Raw genomic sequence first — 17,297 nt, forward strand, 5'->3', positions numbered from 1 at the left:
GTACATTTTGAGAACCGTAACATTTTTTACAAGACCAAAACTTAGATTTTAGACAATTGTAAACTATACAATTTAAAATTTGTCTCAGTACTTATTTTTGTAATTAAAATTCATGAATCATATTCAAATCTATTTCTCTTAACATTTCAATTTGAGAATTGTTTTAATTCCACAGTGAGAAGTCCTGCCACTCATGTATGGGTGTTTACAAGACCAAGCCTTGGTTTCAGACAATTGTAAACTATGCAATTTAAAATTTGTCTTAGTGCTTATTTTTGTAATTAAAATTCATGAATCATATTCAAATCTATTTCCTTTAACATTTCTACTTGGAAATTGTTTCGATTCCACTGTGAAAAGTCCTGCTACTCGTATATGGGTGATATGGTAGTCAAAGTGTTAATCGCGAGGGTGGGGGGCAATTACCCCTGTTGCCAGAGAGTCATACGTAACCGTCGACGCGCGATTCTTCCGAGCGACTTCACACGCTGCGGACACGGCGCGTTGGCACTCGTTATTCCGGGCCGTTTCTTCGGTCATCACGGTTGGAAATATCATCCACGTTCAGGAAGCTGGTGAGGGGGGAGGGTTGGGCGCGTAGGATGGGCCGTGTGTGCGTAGACAGGTGCGTGCAGGACCCTCAACAGGTGGTCACTCGTAACCGTGAGGGTTGCGGCACAGCCTAGTGGCTACCCATCCGTCAAGGGCTTTGTGTGCCCTTGTGCGCGGCACCGCCGGTGGTCGGTGCGGCCGGTGTGCCCATCGTCCTTGAAAAAAACCGGCCCTTTTTTCCTTTCCACCCTAGCCACCGACGAAACGACTTCGCCTCCACCCCCATCGTCCACGGTAAGCCACGCTCGAACCTCGTGGCTGTCGCCTCTCGTCGAGTTTCCACGGTCGAAACAATGCTTTCGTTAATTAAGATTTCTTTCTGCGAGCGGTTGCCCGTCCCTCTTCGTTCCGCCCCCTCTTTCGCTTTTTTCCCCCTCGAGTTTCCACGAGCTCGTCGCCCGCTTTACGCGAGGATCCGATTTTCCATGAGTTACTTAACGGGACAACGAAACGCGTCGCGCGTTCGTTAGAGGTAAATTGAACGATTGTAGTGCGCGAGACTACAGTTGATACTTTAACTTCGTACAGGAAATTTACGAACTACGTCGAGATTTTTTAATTTTCGTCGGATGGAAGATAAAACGAATTTTGTTTCAAGTTTTATACCAGAGAAAATCATTATTTACGAAAAAATGATAGTAATTACGTGAACACATTGTATACGAATTGAAATTCATTTTCAATTAAATAAATAATTTATAATCCTGTTTTATCGTACACCAGTCGTATAATCAATAGGAATTGCTTAAACGTCTTTGGGTATGTAGCGCCAAAGTAAATGTGAAAATAAACATGGAAGACAGCATAAATTATAATAATTGGTATAGTCATTAGATAGATGATGAAATGCCCTTTAAAACGGGCGTTCGAACAAGTCGATAGCTTTATTAGTTCCGGAGATATGAGGATTTCAGTTTCAAGTCGATGCGGTGGCTAGTTTCAGTGATACGAGGGTCTAAAGCGTTTGTTTACGTTCATTGACGCGAGGCGAATGACCGCGCGCGCGTAAATAGTAGTAAACAGTGCGTAGTAAATTCTTGAAAATACTACGACTTCCTGGTCACGTGACTGTCTCGACTCACGCACAACGGAGAGGTCCGACGCGACAGACGGAAACAGACATAGTCAAATTAAGAAAAATTACATTTTTCATTAATTAGGATATCTCGAAAACGGAAAGTCGGCTCGACAAAAACTCGAAAGCCATTTTAAAGGGGAAGTTTTGCCGCTTCTAATGATGGCTCAATTATGGAGAAAACACTAGTAATTTTGGAACTGCACGCGTGTAAAGTTTGACTATCTTCAATACGCGTTGATAGACTGTTCTAAAGCGGATAGGAAGATAGTGATGACGAATATTGAAAAATTCATTGTACGTATACTAATATAAGAAAAGTCGTGAAGTTAAATAGCTCTAAAATAACATTGTATGTTAGAAATTCTAAAGGAAATTTTGAGAACTGTAATTTAACGTATTGTGGTAGATTTGGTGTTAGCAGAACACTGATGTAATTATAATGTAAAAGTTGGTGATAGATAAATGTAGTAGATAGTGCATAGTTATTTATTAGTATAATTATTACACACAAATATACATTCATGTTTTGTCTGATGAAGGCTCAATAATATAGCTAACACATCATCAAGAATTAACTATCACTTTCATGCACCATCGGTTTTCTATAAGATAATAGTATCTTTGTTCTTAATGTTAGACAACTACAACATAGAGTTCGAACGAAATCCAATATTTCTGCTGGCGCTATCTTTGTTTCTGTAGTTGCCAATGTTTCTTACAGTCCAACGTTTGAGACCCTCTTTTAGTAAAATAAATTACCGTAATTTATAGAGTTATGATTATTCGAACCAAGAAAGAAGGTGTATTGGGATAAACTGGAAGTTATGAAATGTATTTGAAAGACATTTGTCAAAGCATATATGCCCTGTATCAAATTGGCCTTCAACGCTGAGTCCATGTATTCCTCAATTGAAAGATTCGATTTGTTTTTATTCTCATAAATATTTCAAATTTATTCTTTTCATTTAAAATGTTATATCATTTGAACTACGTGGTAATGTTCAGAATTTGAGATATTCCTTTCCAAATTTTACCCAACCGCGAGTACAGTGAATATAGTCTTGAAAGATTCATTTCTTTCAATTTCTAATCGAATCATCGAAGGTAATTTTCTAACCGCGATGTCCATAAAGTTTCATACAATAACTGAATCGAATAATACGATGTACGTTCTACACCATTCTTTACGCCTTTCGCGAGACCCCATAAAAAATTCTGGAACCGTGGTTTCCTCCGTTGTCTTTGGTAGCCCCGTACCGCAGAAGCCGTACATTTTGAAAACTTGATTCCTGGGCGTTCCAGCGAAGAAAATCGCGGCACCAACGCCGTCGGATTCGCAGGCGGCTGAGAAGGTGGCTGAATAAGAATCCTCGGGGGGTGGGGGGAGAGGGCAGAGATCCGGATTTAAGGCGTCGTCCGTGAAAGCCCTCTAGAGGCGCCGGAGACTTGGTCGGGGGTAGTTTAAGAGAAAGAGAAAATGGCTGGGGATGGAAAAGCAGGCAGGAGAACGACAACGACGACGAGGAGGAGGACGGGCGTGTTGGAGTGTAAGTGCTAAGATCTTGGAGTGCATTAACATGCCCCGGAGGCAAGCTGAGTACAACCCTTCTTACATCCAGATCTCGAACCGAGACCACCGTGGCCCGGGGTGACGCCAGGGGTGGGAACGAAGAAAGAAGAACCGGATACCGTGGAGATTCTCACTTAATTGTATTAAAAATGCTTTATCTCTGGTCGCCTAACTCGTCCCTCGGAATTCAGTTTGCCGAGATTTTTTCCCGTTGACGAAGGTCGATTTAATGCCGACATTGTGAAGTTTTTCAGACTGTAATTCATCGCAAATATGTCGTAATAGTGAAACTTACTGTCGAGGAACCAAAGTTCCGTGTAATTGCTGTTAACGTTGTATCAGCATTCGTGATTAGAGAATTGTACATTTTAGCTTCGATTTCATTCACTTAAAATTGTCTTCTTAAATTTTCGTGGTTTCAGTTGTCTTCGATTGTATAGATAGAGATGATGCTCGAGTAGAAAAACTGGAAGCTTCTCGTTTGATACTGATGCTTTTCATAATTTTCTTTAAAAAAAATAAGCACAGATGATAGATACAGAATAAATGTAATAACACTCGTAGTATTTTGTTTTCAGTAAAAATCTATATCGTCAATAGTAAAAACACTATTCAAATTTCTGCATGCCTTATTCGAATTATTATAAAATTTCACTCTTTCCAAACTTAAAAAGACAAATTAAAATATTTGAAGTAAGCCATAAGTGGGAAGTTACTGAACGTCCCTATAAGGAGACATCGTTCGTCAGACGATCGTTAGATGCGATAATCAGATTCCTAATCGATCACATTATGCAGGGAAGGGTTAATGGCGTGCATCGTCGCAGAATTTCTCGTGTGTGACCTCCCGTTCGTTCTTCCCGCGATATTTAAACGCTATACTTTTACCCGGCTCCGCTGCAAAATATCTTTTCCATGCAGGTAGCCAGAACGTCGCGCATAATTATTTAAATGTGAACTCGAAGCGGCGCAAGATTGTACGAAGGGAGGCAGGGATTCTTCGCGACGATGCCTGTACCACCACGTTCTTGCGGTGGTATACGTCTTACATTATTTAGAAGGAGCCGAGGACGAAGATGCCGGGTACTGGCGCATGCTAATCACTCGACCCAGATTGAATAATGAATTAGTATTCTTTTCCTTCTTCCTCGCCGCCCCTACGGTTTCAGTCGGTGGTCCTCGGCGGACCCGCCGCTACGTGACAGGTTTTTTATTATCCGATAGAAAGACTTTCTTCCTTGTCCGTCGAAGCTGGCCGAGCTCGTTAGCTATGTATATACGCGACACACCTAATTCCCTATTAGCGTTCTGATATTCAAATTGGAAGGCAGCTTACAAACCGAACGCGGGGAAATCTTTCTCAAATTGAATATCTTTCAAATTCTATCATTAATTCGTCCTTACAGGTTGGATTGCATTTTACTTGCAATCCTATTACGTTTGAAAAGGAAAAATCTTTGGTGGAATAGAAATTAATATTTAAATGATGAGATAAGCGTTTTTGATCCATAAAGTGGAACAAATAGTATACATCAAACGATTACACAAATTATAAATGTTTTTTGAGGCACATATTGCATACTTGGAAGCATAGAAGTCAAGACAATATTATGCAATATTGTAGAAATATGTAATTAGCCATTAATTAAGTACGATGATACATGTTCACGAATCGACAAACTAAGTAGCGTCAATATGACCACCTGAATTGAAGTTATGATTTCCAGTATTTCAATAAACTTAAAATACAATTTTAAGGAAGTTAAGCAGTGTACATATATTATGCGTGATCAAACTGAGAAATTAAGGAACCAGTCGAATTTGTATGATCTCTACATACTTTATTTAGAAATAGGTTGAACAATAGGAAAATAGAAAGTAATAAAATATATACATACAGTCCAATTTGTATTGGTAATATTAACAGTACCATAACAATCATTGATTTAATCTTTAATTGCTTCTTTATATATTTTAATATTTAACGAAAGTTTTCATCAGTTCATATACATTTACCTCTCCATTTTGTGTGTATATATTTTTTCAAGTTAACGTGATTCTTTCTTTCTTGTCTTTATATATTTTCTATTTCTACCCTTGAAGAGAACTAAAAATTTAATTTTGGATAAATATACATTTACAAGCGTCTGAAATTAAATCATTTAAATGTTCAAAGAAACATTCTTGCGATTTTGATTGTGCATTTAACATCTCAAGTGCACAGAATATCGAAAAATTACATCAAGTATAGTTAGAAGAAGATCCAGAAAAGTAAGACGAAAATAGAAACTGGGAACAGTGACGTAACAAGAGTTTATCTCGGTTTTATTCAAAGCCTGTATAAATCCTCTTTATAATTACGGCGTTAACATGAAAATATTATGCCGTTCATAGTCACGCAATAACTATTAAGATGAGGGCATCGGATAGAAGAGAGGAACGTTAGCATAATGTTTTTGAATACAGACCGTACGTAACGTGTGTGGACGTGTCTATACGTACACAGCGCACACATATATCGCATAGCACAGTACACCTCCTCAGTACTTTGTGTGCAAATTGCGCCCAGGACGAGGACGCAGGAGAGACTCTCAGTCCTGGCTCCGAGGATGAAACAAGTCCCTGACGCAACCTCCTTGTACGAGAGCCGAATGAAAATTTAAACCCAAAGAGTTCCCATCGCAGCCATAGTTCCCTTCCAGCGGAAAGCCTGATTAAGTCCTTTCTCGTTGTTAATATTGATAACCAGTCCGAAGTCGTTACAAAATCACCCGCGAAAAGTCGAGCAACGCGGTCTAACAGTGTCCTTTTGTTGCAGTAACTTTCTAGTAATTAATTCTAAATTATCAAACTATACTTAACGCATAATTTATCCGGCGAGAGTGTATCTCTACCAAGCTTCGGTAGGATGGAGGATATGAATAAATGATAAGTTCGCTCATAGAAAACATTTATACAGCAATATTTAAATATTTTGATAAAACATTATACATGATTCCCGCCTTTTTTAATTAACGGATTAATGTTACTTGTATCTAATCGTTATTTCAAGATCATTCGTGCTGAAGTGTCTGCAATTATTACACACGTCACGTGCCAACTTCATAAGCTTTCTATAGGATTAAGGTCTGGGTTAGGTGCTTCGTTTAGGTTTCCAAAGCTGAGCTTATGGTAGGACCGTTTGGTATGTGCAGTTTTTATTTAAATTTCGGATTTTAGAAGTTGCTTTAATGACATAAAATTTCTGCACATTTCGATAGAAATTAGCATACCGTGAACTGTGCAGTAGCTCCTTTAATCAAGTCTTTTTCCAGTGGTACCTTGGAGCTGATCACTCGTGTCCTCGACCTCGACGTTAACTACCCTCGTACGCGACTAAGTAGGGGATTGACCCACCAAGGAAAACAAGCATCGATTTACCAATCTAATCACCACACATACTAGGCTGTTACATATCTATTATTCTCCTGAAAAGGAGAATCTTAAATTTTTAAGACACTATTTGCTAAATAAGTCGACTCCACGAACGCTGCGAGAGCCAATAATTCGATTATAAATTTTTAAAATTACAATTAGTTACAGTTTTCAGTGAAACGTGTAACGTGAAAAATCACAATTTTCTTGTAAGGTTAGGTAAAAGAAATAACACATGTTTACTCTTACGAGTATCTGTTTATTTAGCTTACAATTAGTTGAATACGAGTAAAGGTGTTAACAACATTACTTTGCTTTAAATAAAATACATTTTCTCATTATATCACGTTACATGATTCACACAGCGACATTCTCCATCGAACATTTTCAATCGCGCATGGCGGGCGACGGTCCGCAGGGGCCTCACGCGACTCCAATGGCGTAACCATAACCGAATCCACGATAAACCAAACGACTGCACTGCATAGTTTTAATTTTAATCGACGCAATTTTCACTGCCGTTCGCCGAACGTTGCTTTTATTGTGAGGACGCCATTTATTCCCGCGACAACTGTACTCGTTTACTCGAGCAAATCGTCCGACGTTAGTTAATCCCCCAGCGGCGCTTAAAATATGAAAAGCGTTGTAAGATACAGCGTAAGAAGGGTTAAAAGAAAGCGTGAACGGCGGTTTAGCTGGTGGTCTTGAAGGATCTCAAGGGGAGAGTCGAATAGGAGATTACGGCGCAACCTTCCACGAGACCTTGAATTAGGTTGGAACGTTCTCCCCGTCTTTGTCCTCTGCTCGCCACGGCAACTTTAACACCGATTCCAGGAGCAACAGAGAAAGGATTCTTATTATTGTTCTTAAGGGATTAGGGCCTCTGGTTTTGCGGCAAGCTGTACTCTCCATCCTTTAATAACAGAGACCCACCCTACCTCGGATGCCATAGTTGTGTTCACCACCTTTGCTCGTTGCGTTTATCTATGTTCGAGGCTGTGCGCGATCTCAACCACTCGGGGCATGCTCGCGACTAGAATTTGGCCGAATTCCTCGACAGACTGCCGATCAGCGCTCGAACGGAGACATAGGAGACTCGATTAGGCTCTAAAACGTTCGTTGTCTGTAGATACTAACGAGTTAAGAGTAACAAAATTACATTACAATAGAAGTAAAAACAATTTTATCGTAGAACACAAACATAGTACATTGTATTTATATTATAATAATTATACTACCTATGGGCTATTGTAAACATTTCTTTTTTATACTTGAATTTTTTAGAAACTAAGATAAAAAAATTAGGAAAGGGGAATTTAAATCTTCAGCTAAAGTTACCTTTTATACGTCATAAACTTCTCGTGATTTGAACTTTTACAACTATGCTTTAGCCCTAAGTATTCTTCATATTCTTTAATTGTGTATCCCAAGTTTAGTACAATGAGATTAAGCCTGATATTTTCGTAGCTAAATGTGCAAATATCGACGAAATAGCTTAATCTAATTTTCTTACCACTTTTTTCCATGCATTCCAATATTAATTTACGCGCTGTTTCTAAGAAACGCGACTCGTTCACGAGTACGTTTCTCGTGTCTCGCCACCCTCTTTCGTTAATGAGGGAACCTGGCAGAAATGCGGTTAGAAACGTTTCTGTCCCCCTTCCTCTCGACTCGCGTCGGTCTTACGCTGGAAAACAAGACATTTATAAACACCCACCACGAGATTAGATTTGTTAAGATAATGGGCTGCCCGGTTTAGCGAGGCGCCCGTACTGCGCTCGCAACTATCACCCTGAAGAGGCTGCAACCGCCGTCTCCTTAATCCTAAATATGACCTCGTGTAGGCAGTTAGGCCGTTCGTGTACCCTCGCGCGAGGACTACGCGTCCTCCAGATCCTTCTTTATGAATTCGTTGGGGTAAGACGCGGGTTATCGTTTATGCTCCCGTCAGGTCTTGTAAATCTTCGTTCCAGTGCTCCTGGTATACGAACTCGTGGAACCTTTAAGAGAGTAGTCTGTACAAATTTTCTAATTTTCAAGACGAATATTAAAATTTGACAGATATTTAAAAAATCGTTGTATTTTTTAAATTAGGAGCTTAAAAATATTTAAAATCCAAGACCAAATCGAATTGTCCACGAAAACGAAACATTATTTTTAGACAATACAGGATTTATGTTTACTGCTTCGTTAAAATTCAAGAGTCCTACATCCAATCTTAAGAATTAATTTTTTCAGCTCCTTAATAAAAATTCATGTCACCCATATACGTAACAGTCAATGTGTTAAATCATTATATTGTATCGGTTTTAAATGCAATTGACACCTGTCGTAGAAGATGGTAGTAAAAGATATCGAGAGAAACAGAAGCGTCTCGATGCGGGGTTCCGCGAGGAAACAATGATCCACGGACGATCGGGATTTATCTTTACGACGCCGTCGCCAGCCGTATCCAGTGACGCGTTATTTCGGCAACGGTGAAAAAAACATAATAAAATTTAACGGTCCGTCAGGCCGTGGCATCGGCCGTTCCTGGAAGGCCAATAAATATCGAGAACAGGGCGGCTACAAATCTCAAGATAAACACAAGCTCGTATTTTTCTACCCCCTTGGCTTTCTCGGTCTCGCTCTTCCAGCTCGCGCCAGTGGTGGGGGAAAGGGCTCGCCCTTTTTACATTCCTCGTATGAATTATTAGGTGGCCGGACCTAAGGGGTGGACACCGCGGTATTTAATTTTCACTGGCCATTAAAACAGGACGAATTTTTCCCTAATCGTATCCCTGACGATGAAAGTGCGGTTTGCAGTTTGTCACTGACCCTTCGTTTTGTTATCGATATATTATCCTGCCACATTACGCTCTTCCTTAGTTTAATTCGAAATCCAATCCCGTAGGCGAAAGGATAATTAACGACCTTTTATTTTTAGTTACGACTGACCGTCATAATTCGCGTTTCTGTGAAGGGATGTCTAAAATTTTAAATCGTTGTAAATCGGCTGAAGTAACGATTCATTTAGAAAGCAAGGCTCGTTCAAAAATTTAGGAATATTCACGCATATGTTACTCATAACTTATTCTTGTAATTATTGAAACGTCTTTAAAAATTTTGAAGTCCTAGGTTTTTGTTATATTAACTGAAAATTATGTAATTGGTGGTAGGACAAATTATGCCACGAGATATTATTAGGAGTTTCAGTTGGAAAGTGGGAGAGAATGTACGACGTACGGGGTCTTCGTCGATCATTTAACAGGAACATTCCGCCAAATATAATTTATCGTAACTAACTGTGGTAGGAAATTTTCTGAACGAAGGCACAGGTAGATTGGTATAGGTGATGCCAATTAAGGGAGACGACGGTGGTGAGCATTGAACTAGAACTAAGGGCTGGCGGATGCCGATGATATATGTGGTGGAAAATACTGGAGGCAATCTGTCACGCCATCGACGTCTCGCAGGCGCCATCTCTTCTGTTTTCTCTGGCTACCTCTCCTTTCGCACTTTTCTGTACGAACGAATCGCGAAAGAATTATTACCTGAATCTATTAAAAAATATAAGACAACCGAAGAACAAGTCATTTAGTTTTTTCAGTGAATATTCGTAGAAAAGTGTCTTTAATGTACACACAGTTTAAAATATTCAAGGAAACTAATACGTGTGTGTGCATTTCATTTTCTAGCTATCTTAATCGGAGAATATTGAAGACGTCACTAAAATTGTGTAGAAAAATTCATAATTAAATATCTGAATAATAAAATACGACTTCGTCACAAAATTAACTCGTATCGTGAGTCAATATCGATATGAATTTTAATTTATTTCAAGCAATATAATATATCCTTGAAGAGGCTGAGATTTCTGGTTAGGGGTGTTGAGAAATGAAGGAAAATGAGAAATTAAAAGGAAATTTTGTTCTATCAAAAATTTTGATACTTTAATAGGACTAATGAAAACAGGGTACAAGATTCATAAATCAATTTTTTATTACTAGACTGAAAATTTTATTGAGAATACATGTGCTTGTGAAAAATTAAATGTCAATACTATTATGTTTTGTGCACATCTTTCATGTGTTCTCACATCTACAGTTTGCAAATCAAGGTTCATACTTTTTTATTTGTGCTACTATCAATTTCAAAATAACAACAACTAATTCAATTTTAAATTTAAATGATTTCAGTATTTCAAAGACAGTCTAATATAACTCCCTGTACGATGATCTCCTTGTGGATCCAAAAATCAAACTATCTTTTCATTAATGATATATATTTCATTTTGCATAGAGAAATAACAGTAATAATATTAAAATATGAACTTCATATAATATATAAGTAAGAATGAACATAATTAATTAGATACTATGGGACTGTATTTTGCACTATAAGAGCGAGAAATACACTTTGAGCATTAACCCCTTGACGTACGATTTAATTCCAAATAATTTTTCAAACGTATATTATTCAATTTTATATAAATTTGTTCGTACAAGGAATGGCCACAAAAAAGAATAGATTTGTTTTATGAATACCTAGTCAATGTAACCTTGGCATCAAGAACTTGTAACGAGTCAGACTCGTTATTGTACGGCTAGGGGTTAATAAAAATTGCAGATTTAGATTCAGAATTCTTCAAGTTCCAGAGGTTGCTACCATTCTGTAATTGTTGAACGGAAAAATTCGAGTCTCTTGATGAGACCTCAGAGTTCTCCGGGACGCCGAACAAACAATTTCTTTCGAGCATATACGACCCTCGGTGTATTCTCGAAAACATCGAGCCCAGACCGGTTGCCATAGGGTCTTCCAAACACGAGAAAAAAATAACTGAAAAATGCCAGAAGCAACCGACAAATCTGGCCTCTGCAAGTAGTCGTACGACGGTGCAGAGGACAGGTCCGTTTGGTAAAGAGAATCTGGTCTCTTCAGCCTTTACAAAAGGTAGGATGTTTAGCCCCGTCCTTCTTTAGTATCCGGAAGTCGAGGCAGTTCCTCTTACTCCCGTTCCTCTTTTCCTTCTTCCCTCTCACACGCGCCCTTTCCGGGTATACGGCTGATTAAACGCGCAACTACGTAACGTAACGCAAATATACTGGCTGCCAGGCCTCCCCCAACCCTTCGTAGTTCTCGTCGGCCATCCCTTGAACTGCCGTTGAAGAGAGGATGGACTCGTTTCGCTCTCGATTCCACCTTTCGGCTCTCTTTGAATTCCAACCCCGGTCACTTGACGGAAATATTTATCGAGGGTCTTTGCCGAGGCCCCCTCGTTGCCCTACTCCTTCGGGCTAGACAGGACGACGACAGGGAGAAGCAGTCGGTCGTAGCTCGTCCTGCTACCTTTCAACGACGCGCCTCTATCGGTACATGTCCCACCTCTCTCTCTCTCTTTCTCTCTTCTTCCCCCTATTGGATCTACATCTCGCTCGCGAGTTCTTTGATCCATTTCATGGAGTTTGTTCGGCTCGGATTATTTGCTCTCTTAATTACATTTCGATCCTGTCTTGCCCTCTTTCCATCTCTTTCTCTCCTACGGCGCCGGGGATTTCGTCGACTGAACGGAACGATCATCAGCTTCGACCGACTGTTGTGCGAATTTATTATGTCGATGTTCGATTCGAACCGATTCTTTCCTCGCGACTCGAAGCTGTAGATTATAGTGGAAACGATAGGGAGAAGATTCTTCGCGAGGAAGTAAGTAAAAAACGAAATTTTTTCATTCGTTTTTGAGAAAATTAAATTTAAAATGAGCCCGTCGTAATGGTTTATAATGTAAAGAATATTTGATTTAATATTGTGGTTATAGTAATTAAAACACTTGTAGGTAGTTTCAAATAATTTATTTCAAAATGTACATGTATAATCCACATCTGATGAAAAGAACGATATGATATTATTGGAGAATTACAGTAATTATAGAATGGAAGTACCAGTTGGACTATATACTAAATTTTGATAGTCTTTTTTCCGTAATTAGGTGCTTCTCCCCATTCCTAATAACCCAGAGGAAATGCATGAATAGATTCTCTCCTCGCGATTCGAAGCTGTAGATTGCAGTGAAAACGATAGGCAGAATATTTTTGAGAAAATTGAATTTGAAAAGGAAAACAAAGAATATTTTTAACGATTGAAAAGGGTGCATGAAAGAATAAAATGTAAATCTGATTCAGGAATGATCAAATACTCTTTAACACATACAGTTGCTCCCACTTGTATTTGTATACTATAATGGTGGTTCACTATAAGTAAAAGAAAGCAGGACAAAAATTTTTGAAATTGATATAAATTCATTTTTGTATACATTTTTTTAAGGGTGTAAATTAAAAATAAATCTTGTCAACTAGTTCTCGTGTAATCTATTCGTAAGCAGCTTTTCTCACAAACTAATTTCCTGCAAAAACTGGGAACAAATACTTTTGTAATATCCGAACTACCATTACTTTTGAAATAATAAACAAGCGATGCTCAAATACGTAATATAATGAAAAATGAAGGTAAAGCTTAGACTAAATAAATAGGAACTTCTGTAAAATATTGAATATATTCAACATCTACGCTAATGTAATTATATTATTGTATTTTGTTACCAAATGTAGTGTCTAATAAATGTTATTTAAACTGGAAATGGTTCTCGTGTGATCACTGAAGTTCAGCTTCATTGGGCGTGGTCAGTACTAAGATGGGTCACCGCTTGAAAATGATCACATATATTGTTGACATTATTATTATAATATACTGTTTATATTATACCTATCTATCGTCGATATTACAAAGAAATACTACTAAAATACTAAAAATACTAGTTGTAATAAACATTTGGTAAAAATAAATGGACAAAATTTACAAGAAAGTTTCCCTATACTGTACGAATACGAGTGGAGAATAACTGTATATGTAATGGTCGAAAACAAAATTTTATAATGTTAGTTAACATTAAGTACTTGAAATTTAATTCTTGAAATTTTCAAGCCCTTTTCTAACATTGACGATTCGACGAAGAATTAAAACTGAAGAAGAATTAGATTAAGTGGAATTAATTTAATTTATCGAATCGTTCGATGGAAAATTTCAAGGGGTGGAATATACGCTGAATATATGTTTCGCTGAAAGAAGGACGGTTTTCGACAAACCTGAATGCGCATTGCCTTTAATTAAGGAAAAAAATGTAATGTAAACCGAAAACTAGTCGTGGTTATGGGGACTCCCCATGGCTTTCCAGCCGCAGGGGTCGCTCGTCCCTACGACCATAGAGGGTGGAACAAAGGAAGTTATCGTCGCAGAATTTTTATAGCGAGGAGAGAAAGAAATGTAAATCAGGTTTTGGTTCGTCTTTGCGTTAAGATGAAGAGAACACGGGGGAAGTAACTTGAGACTGTCGCCGGCTTACCCGTGGATCGGAAGTGTTGTCGTATAAAACTGAATTAACTGTGCTCCTTTTTCCTTTTTCGCGTACGCGGTTCCTTCTTATTTATTATAAATATAGTCTTGATACTTTCGTTTCCCTCGTCCCCGCTTGCATCGCATTTAATGTTTCTATTTACATGCTTAGATCGAAATCTTTCATGCGATACGGAAATATTTATAATACACGTCATGCATTTTTCTATTTTATTTGTGCGACATTATACAAAGATTGTATAAAATTTATATAATGTTGTATTGTTACTTTATAATATTTCAGAAGATTTTACTAAGAAATTTCGGAATTTCCTAGTATAATCATATGAAAAATCTTTAAGTTTTAGTATTAATTTTCCCTTAAGAGAATTTCAAATCAGGTTGAAACGTCGGACGTAATGTAATAAAACAGCACATTGCTATGCTCAAAAGGTAAATAATTATTAGCTACGATATCGTTAAAAATTGGCAATAGAAGATGTTAACAATCACAACAACCGCGTTTAATAAAAATAACGGACACTACTAAAGACATCAACGGAAGAAGTTTCAGAAAATGTTGTTACTTCGATAAAGAAAATAAATTAGCCTGAGAGTCTGCTGCGTTACAACCTTATTACAAAATTTAATGAACACTATTAAGACGTTCATAAACTTCACGAATTCCTTTAAAGGAAGAATTTATGAAAGTAGTTAATAAAAATAGAATCCCAAAGATTCGACTACTTCCAAGGAACAGTTAAAATCATTTTCTGATCGAAATTTATTTCACTAATTAGCACACACCTCTATTACATACATTCAAATTCACATTCTACATATGTATTGTATATAGATCACTAATTATAAGTTAAAAATCGAAAACTCGTACATTAATCTGTGTACACTTTTAAATGTCCATCATCGTCTTATTATACATATAAATGCATTCTAGGTGGAATGCAAAATTTGGGTGATAAATTATTAAGTACCAATAGCATACTTAGATTGTCTTCGAGGTGTCGTTAAGAGGCTCGGAAGCGATTAAAAATATCCAGGGACGATAAATCTACCATTTTACGCCGCGTTCGATCGCCAGCGAGAACTAACGATATTATTCGAACGTTTTCGCGATATTTTCCACGACCAACCCCCGCAGAGTCGCGCCGCGAGCGTCGCTAAAGACAGAATCGAGCCGTAACCGCGCAACGATCCGCAACTTTATACGTTCCTGATAATCTCTCAGAGAGCCCCGGAACGGTTACTCGCGGTAGTTGTCGAGATTTATGAAATGGCAATAAAATTTATATGACTCGGTGGCTCGTTAGGGGTGCGGCTCGCTCGTTCAGATTGATGTCGGTGCGAGTCTGGTCCACTTGCCCGGGGGCTGTGTTTGTTTCTCTCCGCGATTGTCGTAGAACGGTCTACTGCCATTATTAATCCCTTGGAAATCGCGGGAGAGCTTCAGTCATCGTTCACCGGAGAAAAATATGGCTGTAATATTTCTTTGAACGCGGGTGGCTCAATTTCGACTGAATTTGTGTTTCTCGCGACGATCCGGTGTCTCGATCGAGAGCCTGGAGAATGGTTATGGTTATGGATCATGCTGTTCAACAGAGTTGGGTAACTTTTATTCGCGGGAAATATTGCTCTTGTTCAAATACTTATTTTCTTCGTTTAAGATAGCATCGAAGCGATGCATTAGGAAAGTATTGTAAAATGTCTGTACTAATTTTAATCGGGAGAAATACTGAAGTGAAATATGATTTCAACATTTAAACATGCGAATAGCGACGTAGTGATTATGAAAATATGAATGAATCGATGAGAACAAAATAAATGTCAAAATTGTAAACATAAATTGATGTAATAATCAGTACATTTCTCTATCGCATTAACGAATAGAAATTTGCTAAAATTAAAGTTGAAGAATGAAATAATACTTATTGAATGTTAGTAAGAATATCATTAAAATAATAATTATAAAAAGGAGTGTTATATTAATGCTTTGAAATATTAATTCCACTAAAATTGATAATTTATATGAATAGTATCCTCGAATATGAATTCTTGGTTTCTACTAAAAGAATTATTTCCTTCGCGTTTCAAGCGAAGAGTCGAAGATAAGAGAAAAAGGATGCTTTCGATGAGTCACTTATACGGTAAATCACGCGTACGCTCTGTCGAGCATGATGCCTCGAGGACATATCTGCTCTACCTGTTGCTCAATTCCCCATCGACGACAGCGAGGATCGTGCAAAGAATTTGAAAGGTGCACGAACGAATGTTCCTTCTGCATTTTTCAATCCGATCGTGTGCATAATCCCTTAAACTGAATCGCGTCGTAGTTCGACGACCGAATCGAACGTTTCGCGTCATGCTATCAGTTATACGAAACTCTATTTAACGACAGGGTTAAGGGGTACTTTTAATATGGCCATTCGTAAAATTTAGTAAACTGAATTAGTCGTTAAGCATGTAGTAGAAAAAATACAAAATTTAGAAGCATTTAACCGTGTGTTTGAATAGTTTAATCTTTTCAAATATTTTTTTCTTAACGTAGCGGAATTAATAATTATAATTGTTTTGGGTAAAGAATGTTACACAGTACTCATGAAAACGAGGCACAAATTTTTCTGTTTGAAGAAAGACACGTTTAAGCAAAATTTTAGAAGATTTGTAGAGATATTCTAATATGTTTTTGGAAGCAGCGATATTTATAACTTATTGTTTCCCTCCTGTTTTAGGTGAACGATCGTGTTAGATCGCCAGGAACATCACGATGCCTAACCACTACTATGTCGCTTTCAATTTCACCTTCGAGTCCTGAGGAACCTGTTACGCTGTAAGTACAATGCAATTTAAAATTCATCCCATAGTTTTTTATGAAGAAACCTATTTATTTTTTTACATTTATCATTCAATGAATTTGGCAACCAGCATAATAAATATATTTTATTCTATTTACATAAAAAAAGAAAGTTGAGAAGAATTTTTAGTTGCAAGAGTTTCACAAATAGAAAAGAAACAATTAGCAAAAAATTTAGTACACTCATCTCAAAGCTCTAAACGGTGCTATACTACTAAAAAAACATTTTTAATGGACCATTAGTACCAGAAAAAATTAAGTTGATCAAGTTACGTGGTTCACTCTGCACACCCTCAAACATATTCTACAGGTGACAAAATTGCTCACAATAGAAAAATAGATATAAATATCAATTGAACTGTAAAATATAAATAGAAAGTGTATAGCAA

General features: G+C 37.7%; 1 protein-coding gene across 1 annotated transcript in view; it reads left to right on the forward strand.

Moving 5' to 3' along the window:
* LOC122401356 overlaps positions 1-17,297 on the forward strand; it is a 116,291-nt gene that overhangs the window by 32,948 nt on the left and 66,046 nt on the right. Inside the window, exon 3 of the mRNA XM_043403436.1 lies at positions 16,787-16,884. Coding sequence (XP_043259371.1) covers positions 16,787-16,884 — 98 coding nt within the window. The remainder of the gene's footprint in view (positions 1-16,786; positions 16,885-17,297) is intronic.

Source organism: Colletes gigas, unplaced genomic scaffold (genome assembly GCF_013123115.1).
Source record: "Colletes gigas isolate AHSC1104 unplaced genomic scaffold, ASM1312311v1 Colletes_gigas_Sc00024, whole genome shotgun sequence".
Lineage (NCBI taxonomy): Eukaryota > Metazoa > Arthropoda > Insecta > Hymenoptera > Colletidae > Colletes > Colletes gigas.